Below are 13536 nucleotides of genomic sequence, written 5' to 3'. Positions count from 1 at the left end.
AACTCGCAGTATTATGTGCTTGCATAAACACCCACGTGTTGAGAGCTTTAAAGGCAGACGAGAACCCAGAAACACTACTGTTTGCTTAAAGGCCACTGACACAGAAATCCAAAGTTATGTGCTCACTGTGTGTCTTCTTACCTCATTTTAGGAACACTAGCTTAAGTGTTTTGGCAACACTAACACATTAGACAAGTGAGGAGAGTATTGTACAGTGCAGGTGCACAGCCTGGATTCAGGTGCATTACTGCAGTGAACATGTATTAACCTGCTTTAACTCTAGACTTTTACATCTTTCCTACATGTGCACGGGTTTACTCTTAAGTCTTTTGAGACAAAAAACGACTATGACTAAAAAAATGGCATGAAATAATTAATAAGCAGATTTAAACAATTATTAAACATTATTTATTTTAGTCAGCTCACTTGTTCAAACCTACTGAAAATTCAGTGCCTAGTCATAATCTGTCCATTTCCCTTATTTCCATCTGCTTATCCTTGTCAGGATCGTGGGGGGTGGAGCCTTTCCCAGCTACCACAGGGTACACCCTGGACAGGTCGCCAGTCTGTCACAGGGCTAAAACATAGAGACAGACCCACATTCACACCTATGGACAATATAGAATTACCAATTAACCTAACCACACTAAGTGCACGTCTCAGAGAGAACCCATGCAAACACGGAGGAGAACGTGTACACACCCTGGCCAGGTGTGAGGCAACAGTGCTAATCACTGTGCCACCATGCTGCCCCTTTTTTATTATTATTCCCTTCCCTTATTGCCAGTGGTATGATCAGAAGTTCATGTTTGCCTTGTTTTAATGTCTGCATAAAAATCTACTTGTCTGGTTGCAGATTCTACTGGAAACACGACATTCCCTATTTTAGGGAATGGTAACTATGTGAACTGACGTGTAATTTCACAGTTAGCAAGCTATGGGAAGACAGTCAAATGCCTACTGTTTCATATAGCAATAAATAAAACTACGTCGCATTTGCGGCGTGACTCCACAACCCGACAAACTGTCAAATTTTGCTATTTGATGCAGAGATTAAGTGAAGCGCACCTGTGTTATGAGAAGAGGCAAACCGGACTGGACAGTGCAAGCAGCGCCCATGCATTCCAGCTCGATAAGGAAATCTGGGCACCATGGTGAGCTCGGTTCATGGACGCAGACCTTCCAAGCAGAACATGTGAGAAACATCACAAGGCAGACTGCTTCGTTCACAGGGAAGGGCCCTTTACTTGTCAACGGGGTCTGAATTGTGGGACGGGTGGAATCGAAACACACCGACCATATGTGGCTCCAACACTGCTACCCCTTCCATATGGGAATATTTACATGTCTCCTTTGTTGTACAAAGATCAAAGCAGAGGAAATTCATTTGAGTTGATTTTATGACACATTTTAGCAAATTTACAGGGGGCAACTTTATATACCCTGTAAAAGCTGTTCCACAGCATGGACGATCACCCCATTAAGGCTTAATACAACGGAAATTTGATGTAAAACTCGAGCTGTTGCTCCAAAGTGTGACTGGCAAAACCTTAATATCAATCTGTGACCCACACTATCAGCAATAATGGCTGCACAGGCACTCGTCAAAGCAGAACACCATAAATTTATTGTGGAAAACAAACAAACAAACAAACAAACAAAAAAATAAGCAGACAAACAACCAAAACAAAGAGGAACACCACTGGGAAGAAAGATCTACTCTGGCACATTGTTCATTTTATAATACAAAAAGGAGAAAAAAATGGGGCTACAAAGCTCGATAATTTATACAAATACAACAACTTTCAAAAATAAATTTTAATTTAGTAAACGCTCCGTGAACAAGTTTCTGCAATAGCCCACCGCTTGAGATCCCTGAGCAGAGACACAGAGTGAAACATTTTTTTTCTCAAACACCTTCATTAAAACAAGTTGTCAGTGTTTCTTCATAAACACTTTATATATACATGTGATAATAACACGATATGTCTGATGTGTGTGACATACGCTGCTAGGAATTAATGTGAACTGTGAATCTTAGTGAACATTTCACTGTCACCATCATAGTTAAAAACAGAACGGTGTTATAGCATTATGACTGTAACAAATGACATAAACTCAAAAAACGTTACCATCCGTTGTAGACACTGCTCTGTATTTACCCACGACGGGCCACAGAACTGGGTATTTACTCCATAATGACCACAGGAGTAAACATAACAGCTGTCGTTTCCTTCTTTTTACATCTAAAAACACAGTACCAGCTGGTTCTGCTGCTAGTTAACACAGAGCAATAACTTAAAATGAAATAAACAAAGGACACGGATAGCTGAGAGGTTTGTGACCAATAACAAACAAATTATTCCAAATATGGTACATGCTGATACCTCTGGGAAGGTGCTGTTTCACTTGCTGACAATAAACAAAACAAACAAATTACACAGAATATGTACAAATGAGACTGAAAGACTGACAATGTGAGAAATACTGTAATAATGTAAAAAGCCAAACTTGCTCAGTAACGCAGAGTCAAATTTGTGTCTGGCTACTTTTTTGCTGCTTTCGATGATTTTTTTGATACTATACACAATGTAGGTATATATTAGAATTAATTTACACACACACACACACACACACACACACACACACACACACACACACACTAAACTTACTTATATCAACATAAAGGCATTAAAATATTTCCCTCAAATGCACCATGACTGTGCACTGTTCTGTGGTTAAAAGGTGTGCATCAGCATAGTTTTTTGTATTTGGTTAGAAGAACTCCTTCATCTGCTTAAGGTCCTTACACACTCTTCTATAAAAGCTTCGGGCATGTAGCAAGGAGGTGTACCTGAATCTACAGTACCTACCTATTTTTTGTCTGTTACTTCCACAGGAAGGTAGCTTAACATTTCTATGTATAGTTTCTTAACTGCCATGGTGACTTCTTAACCAATGCAGAGAAGATCTGTAATGATAAAAACACTTCCTGCTACACTCATGAAAAAGATATTACACCTTTTAAGTCATTACATTGCAAATTTTTCTTCACTTTTTGAGCTTACCTGCCAAAATATGCTGGGTTTTGCAAAGCGGAACATTTGCAGAGGCTACTGTTGTGCTGCAATGGCTAACAAATTAAATTCCCTTTTTCAAGTTGTCACCGAATATTAGGAGAGTGCTACAAATGGTGTGTATATTCTAATGAACAAATTTCATCACTGAGACTATGAATCGGTACACAAGCTGGAGATTTGAGATATAAATTTAAGTTGTGATTTTGAATGTTGTTAGTTCTTCATATACTGTCTTCATGATCAAAGTGGAGTATCTGGTCAAACCAAGAACTTCATTTAATGGTGATGGAAACTACCCGCTCCCCCCCAGTGCAGCGTTATGAGATCCTTTCCTCTCTTTTATCTCTAATATTAAATTTTACCCAGTTCAACAATTCTTTTTGAGAAACCTTTCAGCAGAATTGCTTAGTTTACGTATAATCCATCTCAAATGTTAAAGGATGTACCTGGTCTTACTTCAAGTGCTTTTGTTATAAAGGAAAGAAAAGCCTTAATTTTGAAAAAAGTACTTAAAAGTCCAAATACCACATAACGTCTGCCAAACTGTGAGCAATGATCGTGAGGAAAGTTGCTGGCCTGAGGTGTATGCGAAGCTCAGGCGTCACTAGGAGAGCTGTGTGGTACAGTCACGGCCTCTTTGAGCAAACATTCTCCCTGAGTCTCTTCCATCTTTCCTGGATGAGAAGAGCAAATGAGGAGCGTGTAGGCTGTCCTTTTCCCGGGTCTGGTGTGCAGATGGCGAGTAGGCGGGTTCTCTTGAGCTCAGGGGCTCGTGGTCCTCAAGCCCTGTTTCTCCATGATGTTCCACAGCTTACGCAAATTGGACTGGGTGATGGCATCATCTGGTTTTAGTTGAAGTGCTCGGAGGTAATTGGCTTCAGCTTCTTGCAGCTTCCCATTGAGGTGGAGGATTGCCCCAAGATTCATCAAAGCTGCAGGGTACTGAAATTTAAGAAGAAAAAAGAGAGCGATCTTAGTTATTTTAGGGTAAGATCAATTGGATTCAGAGATTAAGCTTAAAAGACAATGCAACAGTTTATAAACTAGTGTAGTTGGTACAAACACAGCTGCCTGGGACATAGCAAACGGGAGCTAACAGGACAGTGTTTTAACTAGAGACATGTTTTAATAAAAAATTCAAATTTTACTACATCCACGGGCTGATAAATAATGCACATAAAGTCCATCTGTTCACACTTTGGGATGTACATAATTTAATGGAAATGGAAAAAATGAGTAACAGTAACTTGTCTCTTATGACAAAAGCAAGAGAAAATGCCAGAGGTGAGGCTTAAATAAAGAAAGTATTTTTTCATCACATGATGCTTTAACACAGTGGTTTCTGTTCGTCTGATCACCCAGACCCTGTTTGGAGTTTGGTAACCATGCTGCTTTGCGTGTCTCTGTGTCTTGTCTGTGGCCATAGATGTCAGAGGGAGCGACCGCGACTTTGAAGTGGGTTGAGATGAATATACTGTTTATTCCCGTTAGTGCCGAGGGGCAAAATCATCAGCGGTGCAATGAGTGAGTCATGAGGACCAAACTACAGGAAATGTGTCTGGGGTGCAATCATGTCAGATCCAGGGCTAGGGAAGGGCCACATCTGATCGCTATTTCAGTTTGAAATGTGAAAAACATGTCTAATCGTGTAGTGAGGCTACTGCTTCGGACTATCGTGATTTCTATAATTGTAATTCCTAGGATACGAGGATGTTAAAATTTAAAAAAAAGAAAGACCTTTTTTACTATAAGCACAGAAGCTATGAGCCTTTGTCTCATATATTCCCAACTACGAGGAATTATGTGAACGGCGCCGTTTGCTGGACTGTTCGCTTACAAAACATTTCACCATTTTTCCAGTGCCAGAGTAGGATGAGTGATACTCTATGCATGATTTCCATTTTAATGAGAAGGAGAGTGCTTTTCTCTTTGGCAGAATTCAACCAGTATAGTCCAACTATACCACTGTCCCCTTGAGAGAAAACCATTTTCTGCTGTAAACACATAAAATGTAAAACATAGAACACATGCCTGGCCCAAAGGAAGGACTGACACGACCTCTACTGTAGCTCGTTGGAGAGGATTTTTTTTTAATTTAAAGCATCCTGGCAAAACTAAATTTGTTCTGCTAGCAGCCAGGGTTCTTGAATTTAATGGCTGGGGTAATTCTGAGGCACTCTAAATTACCTTCTTTTTGACCCATCATTGGATGTTTAAATCATAGAATAACTGCCAGGCTTCAGTTTACAAGTTGGTGCATTTTAAAAGTCAGAAAATTGTGAGCCAAAGTATTTCTTCTTATACAGATGGACACAGTTGAAAGTGACAGTGAGAGGACGACACATAAATAGAGCCACAATGTATTGATGTATTGTGTGTTAACAAAAAACAAAAAATGTCATTGTCTCTTTCTAATACATGTGTGAGTTCACAGAAGCAGGTGGGCAGCAAGACTTTAACAAACAAACTCTGTCCAGTCAAAGTCAGGGTTTGAATGGATGGGATCCTGGAGAATAGAAGTAAATGTTTTCCAGAAAGCTTACAAAGCTTGTATTCACACTTTTTACCGCTCCCCAGGACACTTACTGATGAGTGGTGTAACATGTGAAACACTGTGCAGTGACTCCTGGGTAGAAAATCCACAGAGTGCTGGTTTTCTTCTTAGCACAGCTGCAGCATAGCTTCAAAGATTGCTCTTTTCACCCATGCACAACTTAGCAATCCCTGAATTTTGTTTCCCTCCTAAGTCTACCCTGCAGACTCAAAGCTAAAGACTACTAAAAGCCTTTGCTTCTCCCCCTTCTTCATATATCTAAGCCGTTTGTGATTTATACCCCCGTTTCTGCATTCTTCCTAGCCCTTGCAACACACTGCAGAACACTGGCTTGTCAAAAGCTTTTATTTTTTTCTCATTTCCTGCTGCTCTGTAACCTCTCCGCCTCCCCACCCTTGCTGAAATCGGCATGCAGGAGCAGAGGCATGTCCAGATGCAGAGCATATTAGCCTAGACTGTAAAGCAACATATGCTATAGAGGTTGTGAATGTTCAGTGTAAAACCAGGTGTTGAATGACCTGGCTGTAATGACTTTAAATAGCCATTTAAGCAAAGACTATCCATATAAAGTTGGAAACTTTGAAAGGGCAGATGTCATAGGTTATAGAGAGCAACTGATGCTAAGCAAGCATCCAACCGGATTTAGTTTATCTAGATTGAAGGAACTGTAGGACTGAAGGATTAAATCCTTTGAATGGAAGGGAGTGTCCTCTCTCACTCAAAGCAAGCAGACATACGTGCCTAATATAAAACACCAGGGCCTTTGGAGAGCAAAGAGTCAAGTCGCAGTAAAGCATGAAATGACAAATGAAGATAGACAGCGTACATGGCTTAAGTCAAATCACATTGGAAAGAACAAAGGATAAAGGTAAGGAAGATGGATGAAGATGCTAAATTATAATAATGCCTCAGCTGTAAAGCAACACAAATAACAAAAAGTTTCCCAAAAAATGGGCCCGACAGGGGCAAAACAGTGCATCTGCATGTGGACGAGGACTACGGAGTACACAAACATCTCGAGACTTTAATTTACAGACGAACTGAACAACACTGACACAGAAATGGTGTTGTGTGTATTTCATACACTCTCCAAACTGTTTGAAGCCAACTTGTTAACTCCAAACTGGCTGTAGTTGTGTATGAAAGAGTCCCTTATGGATTAATGACAGGAACCTGATGTGAGACTCCATGGTGATGTGTGTTTTGCTGTTCAAATGTATTAAATCACAAAATCGATGTGTTATCGATAATGAGTTTGTACTCTGTAAACCTTTCAGAACCCAGTTATGCTTTAAACATGCTCATAAATCATCCCATCATATGTAAAAAACTGCAATATTTGATGTACAATACCGACGGGATTCATTAAAAGCTATAAAATGTATAATTTTTATTATTATTGTTATTGTTATTTAAAGAAGAGTATTTCACATCTCCTCGTTCCTCACTTAGCTGGGCACACAGAAAACACAGCAGCTCTACCTCAGTCTATTGTCGGCAATGTGGAGCACAATAAGCGGCCTATAAACATCTAATCAACGATGGCTGTGCATTTTGGGTGGAGGCAGTTGACAGTAATTATTTAGACATCAGAAAAAGTATCAGTGGGAACGGTCAGGGATCTGAACAGTTAAGCTCTTTGAATTTCGTCATGTATGGAAAAAACATCTAATTCCTCTGTTATACTCAAGTTTTGGTTGCTCCATTTGTCATTATTTGTTTGCGTTATACCAGGGTTTATGTGGTCCTAACACTAGACTTTGCTTTGTCTGTATATCATTGTTCAGATATAGTTGATCATTAATCGCAAACTGATTTCTTTTAATCAAGACGCAGGAATAAACAGGGTGACCACATGCCAAACATACTTTGCTCCTTCTGTGACCCTCACTTAAACAACTTGACCCTCCCTGTCAGAGCTCTCAAAGACTGGATCCCATTCATTTTCAAGACGTCACAGTCCCCTGACTCAGTGTTATTATCATTATTCTTTTCATTCTGCTTACCCTGGCCTCTCCTTTGAAGTTGGTGATGGATGTTGGACAAGCAAATCTCTGGGCTTAGTAAAAACCTAGCATTCATCTGTCTGAGATCCATTGACAATGCATGGTGTTGTGCAAAAGCAGATCAGAGAGTAATAATACTGGAAAACCACCCAGACTGCAATTGCGCATTGTCCATCAGAGTAAATAGTAACGGGGGAAGATTAGCTAGCTGTGGTTTTACTCACGTTGGGTCTCAGGCTCGCTGCTTGTCCGTAATACTTCTCGGCTGCCTCATTTAGGCTGGCTTGTCTGCAAAAGGAAAACAGAGAGGCGGTCATTACTCATTTTTATTGCTGCTGGCTTCGGATGAGGCCTTGAACCCCTCGTGTTTACTAGCGCTCGAGGGTCAGTGAGAAAGTAACGCAGAGGAACAGCATGAGGGATGAGAAAAGCCAATCCAATCGCCCGTAGGCTTCTCGTTCGATAGCATCTTTCGATAACATCTGTGCTGAGCAGTGCACTGCAAGCACTTTCTGTTATAATTGAACCTTGAGGTCAGGACATCTAGTTCATTGCATACCAAGAAACCGAGGCTCATCTGGAATATTCACTGTACATATCTGTTTACATTTAGTCTGGAAAAATTTGGGTTGCAACACTTGATAGATATTGAGATAGTTAAACTGTGCAAACACCATTAAAACAGAAACGTAATCATACCATCAATAAAAACCCCAAAACCAAAACAGGACAGCAGAGCGTACAGATCGAATGCTCCAAAATATGCTGCATATGCCAAATTGTGACAAAAAGGATTTTTGAGCAGATGGCTTGTCGGCATGAGTCCCTGGAACCAGAAACACACTGTTCCCGAGGACACGAAAACTACAGTTACAACACGGCTGTGCTGCATCATCTGCTTTCATAACCCACTGTACTACTGCACATAAACCGGTGGCTCCTCGGTCACAAAACACTTCTTGTTGTTAACTTTCTGGCATATCAGAAATCACCTTTATGACACACAGCTTCAGGCTGTGCCCTTATGGTAACAATTGCCCAATTAAAAACAATTTAACACTGACATAGTCAAGGACGGAGTCAACAGTGGCCGGCTGTGGAGCCCGTTAAGTTGGAATGATCAAAGGAAGCGAAGCTTTTATAGCCATGCTTTCACTTAGGCTGTCGTGCTTTATTATGAGATCGTCATCTGCGTAGTTCCAGAGAAAGTCTGGACCTACGTACACATCTATGTTTGGTTTTGTGAAATCTTAATCCTTTAATTTTAACAAATGAAGGAGATGATTTATAATTCAGAGTTAGAAAAAATACCTATACCTTATATTTTATATAGAAGAAAAAGAGCCTCCAGAAAAACAAAGCCAAGCAAATAGCTTGTAGCTCTCTGAGGCTAACATTAGCCACATACTGGTGTTAGCTAAATGCTAATGTTCTAACGGGTGTCCACGTTTAGTGATCATTTGGTGTCAGTCCATTCCAGTTCACTTCAGCTTACACCATGAATAAGAAGATCATTGTGGTGCTATAGAAAAAAAATCACCCCAGTCAGTAGTCGTTCTTCCTCTCAAGACTGTTTGTACAAAACTTTATGGTAGTTGTTGATATATTCAAGTCTGTGACCACAGTGGGTCAACTGACTGACGCTGCCAAAGTGTTGTAATTGGATCTTAAATAAGTTATACGTTGTGTTTGCTTACATATTCAGATATACAAAGGAATACGCTATGGCTGGGTTTCTCCCTTTTTTGTTTCAGAAAGAAGCATTTTACATTCCAACAGGGATCCAAACACCAACTTGAGTTGCTGAATTTGTCCTGAGATTATAAATGTGGCTTTCACATCCAACCACAACCATATGTTTGTTTGCCAGCATAATATTTAGAAAGCAGATCCTTCAGAGATGAAAAATGCACAAATCTAATTCCATAATATCATTATCACGTTTATAAACACATTAAGAGAGGAGAACTGGAAAGCTGCCACACTGTAACCAGCAGAGCTACAGGACCCCCTAGAGCCGTCTGACTGTGGGTTGTGAGAGCACTGTAGACAGTGAAGGCCAACCGTTGGAACAAGAGCTATTGTAAGGCTATACCAGCACAGGAACTGCGAGAGAGGCTGATGACAAAAACGATGCATTAATGAAATAAAAAAATAATTTAAAAAAAACCTTGAGGAATAAAAAATTCTTGTCCATAATTAAAAACCAGTGATCTTGTTGTCTAATGATGCCACCTAAAAAAACGAGATCACAACAAAGACAAATTCTGCTTGTAAGCATGACATTGGGCTGCAATTTCAACACTTAGTTGCAGTCATCAAATTTTTCACAAAATTTACATTTGGTCTCATAGTCGGCATGCTTAAGATTATGGCACGATAGCAACGTACAGTACTAAGGGGTTATGGTATGGCATATGGTTTAGTTGGGAATCTATGAGGTAAACTGCGAGTGGATAAAGTGCTTGTGTGTTTTATAATGTTTGCTTTTCCCAGGGCTGCCTTTGGAAATCTACAGATTGTACTTTACTCTACGACTTCACAGTGTAATTTTTCACTTTCACTGGCATTTGACATGCTCATGGGAAGTACAACCATGTACCTCTTGGCCTTACTATTGCCCAACTTTTCCTGTCCTACATTCGTAGTGAAAAAAAATAAAAGAACTCTTAAAACGAAGCAGATGAAAATTATTAGTTTGAAAGCAAAATAGTCAAAACCAAAAGCCCAAAGGGATAATAAACGACATTTGCAAATTTGAGAGCTACTGCTCCCCCTTTTAATCTCTTCCCCTCTCCTGTGCAGATTCACTTGTGTCCCCACCAACCGATGGGCTTTCCACATCTACGTCCAAGACAAACACATAAAGAACATGAGCTGTGGAGGGAGTGAGACCCCATGCCAAGCAGGCGGAGATGAGTTCAACCCGAGCGCTGCTTGATGCTCTCTTAGCTGCCAGGAGTCTGGACTCTAGGAGAGGCTCCCTATGCCTGAAACTGTTGGTGGTGAAGATACTACACGATCAGAAGAGGTACGCTGAACAAAGCTGAGTGGGAGTGCACTGATGTACTCCTAAGCACAGTAACTTTGCAGATCTCTGGTGAGTCAACTGAAGCACTTGTCCAATAGTTATCTTTCTTTACAGCTGGCAGTCGTAGTTTTGACAAATATGCAGAGAGTTGCCCACGGTGACTAATTAAACAAGGAAATCGCTACACTGGGTAATATAAAGTTGGAGGTTTATTCAGGGGGAGGGGGGAAGCATTCAGTAAGTTGGCACATAGCTGTATTTATACAATCCCACACATGGCTCTCATTCACAAACAACAGTTTGTGGGCTTTCCTGCTTAGCCTCAACAGCTGAACTTTGCACTAATTTGTAATTATGCTTTCAAATATGAGCACCGACCAGTGATGGAAGACTGAGACAGAGTGGTATATGTAATTTGAGAGACAGCACTCTGAGATATATAGCTACACTACGCACTAAGATAAACCAGGAGTTCTAGAGCTGGCACTGCAGCAAGAGAAGAGGATTACAAAGTATAGCCAAGTAAATCACAGAGGCTGAGGAATGGTGTAAGCCCCTGGATAAAACGTGCAGACAGTAGACCTCCCTCTCTCATACACAGCTTTCTTTCTACTCAGCCACGGAAAACTGTGGCCCACCCATCTCATCTAGGCAGAATAAAAACATGCAGTGTCTTTATGCATGCTCTTGCACTAAGGAAATCATCAAACCTGAAGAAAGAGAAAAAAAATCACGCCAATCAAAAACATACCTGAGCATGTGGGCTGCATTGAAGACCACATCAAATTCCCCACTGTCAAGGCGTGCAGCTGTCTTTGCCATCTCTGCTGCTTCAAGCAGCCGTGACTCTTCCAACAAAAACTGACCTGGCAGGGCAGAAGGGAACAGCACCATTATTAAAACACTTTGGGATCCCCACAGGGGCACGTAGGGATACACGGCCTCGCAGTGTTTCTTTTGGCCTAGGCAGAGGGACAGACTAGTCTGCCCTTGTGACAATATGATGAAACATTAAATATAAGTGCAGAATAAAATCTCTCCTTGGCTATCTTTCAGACTCATTTGTTCAGATTATCAGCCTTGATAGATCTGTTCCTTTTGGATAAAAATGTTTTCAGCAGGAGGGTTATGTCTTATTACGGGTGCGCCTGCCTTGCAGTTAACCTCTGTGGACCAGCCTAATGAGAGGGGATTATAGAAGCCTGACAAGGCCGAGTGCGGGGCGGACCCCTCGGTAAGAGCCAGGTTTAGGGGGAATTAATACACTGTTGATTTTGGTAAGCTCCAATGCTGTGCCAGGATGCTAAACCACCAAGTGAACCCAAGCGCATTTTTTTAATAACTGTGGATGAAACTGGAGCATTTAGTGCAGGACAAGGCAAGAGCTATATTTTAAGTGAGTTTTTAGGCAGCAACTGTGCACTAAAAACCTTCAGATCTGCAGTTTTGCACTGTTTTTGATACATGAAACCAAATCTGTCAGAGACAAACACATCAACTAATAAAACGGACCCGACTTTGATACACAACAGCAAAAATATGCTTTTACTTAAAATATAATAATTTTATCTTTTGCATCATTTCTTAATTGGAGAAAGTACGGCTGTACGATTCTGTCAGTTTAAGCTCATACCCAGATTGTGAGCGGGTTAGCTAATGTTGGAGGACAGATTTCTACGTTTTGTTTTGTTTTTTCTTTCCTTCGAGCAACACTTCAGATTTGGACAGCTGAATAAAAAGAACTCGGGCTAAGTAAATAACTTATGTTATTTATGTTGAGTATCCTAACAGTTAAAACTAACATTAACACTATATTATTTACAGATTATCTTACACAGTGTATAGACAGAGAATTAAATGGGACCAAGACCTGACCCCTGGGGAACGCCACGCAAGGTTTTCATGTGACAATTAGGCCAATTAGGACAAGAAATAAATAAATCAATCAAAGTTTCTTCAGGGCTTACCACATTTATGAAAAAAAAGAAAATGTATGCATAATTAATTTACTTGACCCTTTAATTTCCTAAGTAGTTGGAAATGCAAGTCTAAACATAAAAGTATCACCTATTAATGCTATTCCCAGGCATATATGACTAAATTCTACAATGGAAGTAATTAATTTACCTTAGTAACCAGCAGAATAGATGGATGAAAGCAATAATCAGCTAACTTCTTCTTTACTTATTACATATTTTTTTAAACTAAAATTCAAAAGCCCCAAATGAGGCAGTACACTTCTAATAATGCTGACTGAAACTCTGCAAAAATGACACTGAATAGCTCTTGCAGCACCATTTGTAGCAGGATAGTGTATGCCTTTTTTTAATACAAAAGAAAAAAAACATCACTAGCATTGCTGCCTAAGGCAGGCAAGTGAAAATGATCAAATAAACACAGCTAAATTAAATTGATGATTTTTAGTGCACTCTAAGACCTTTTTTGAAGAGTCTTCTTCAGGCCTGAGGACACTCTGTGAAAGCTGCAGTCTCAGAAACAAAAAAACATTTTGAAAAACAAACAACTTAGTCAATCTAAAGTAATGAAAACCCAGCAGTATATGGCAGACCTGATGTGTTTAGCTGTAAATAGATATATTTGTAAATTAAACCATAGCTGTGATCTGAACAAGAAATAGAAATTAATTGATGCATATTTTTACTTGGGCCAACAGAAATACGATAAATGATGTTATATGGATGTTCCATATGGATATTATATCTCCATTATTATTAGTACCGTTTAGTAATTTCTTGAGCTAACACTGTCTCTGTGCTTGGATCAATGCAATCGATATCCTCTTTGGCTGGACAATTAACCTACACACACACAGTACTCAACAAAATGCAAAAATCCACCATTAAC

The 13536-nt window shown here is 40.0% G+C and overlaps 1 protein-coding gene across 2 annotated transcripts in view; it reads right to left on the bottom strand.

The window, feature by feature from the left end:
* Positions 1-1604: 1604 nt before the first annotated feature.
* tmtc2b (transmembrane O-mannosyltransferase targeting cadherins 2b) overlaps positions 1605-13536 on the bottom strand; it is an 81405-nt gene continuing 69473 nt past the window's right edge. For both annotated transcript variants that reach the window (XM_063480121.1, XM_063480122.1), the window contains exons 10-12: positions 11423-11537; positions 7865-7928; positions 1605-4022 (exon numbers count right to left, since the gene is read on the bottom strand). In XM_063480121.1, the coding sequence (XP_063336191.1) occupies positions 3843-4022; positions 7865-7928; positions 11423-11537 (359 nt within the window). In that variant the 3' untranslated portion in view covers positions 1605-3842. The remainder of the gene's footprint in view (positions 4023-7864; positions 7929-11422; positions 11538-13536) is intronic.

Source organism: Pelmatolapia mariae, linkage group LG7 (genome assembly GCF_036321145.2).
Source record: "Pelmatolapia mariae isolate MD_Pm_ZW linkage group LG7, Pm_UMD_F_2, whole genome shotgun sequence".
NCBI lineage: Eukaryota > Metazoa > Chordata > Actinopteri > Cichliformes > Cichlidae > Pelmatolapia > Pelmatolapia mariae.
The sequence above is the reverse complement of the archived record's forward strand: the minus strand, read 5'-3'. Positions and strand labels throughout refer to the sequence as shown.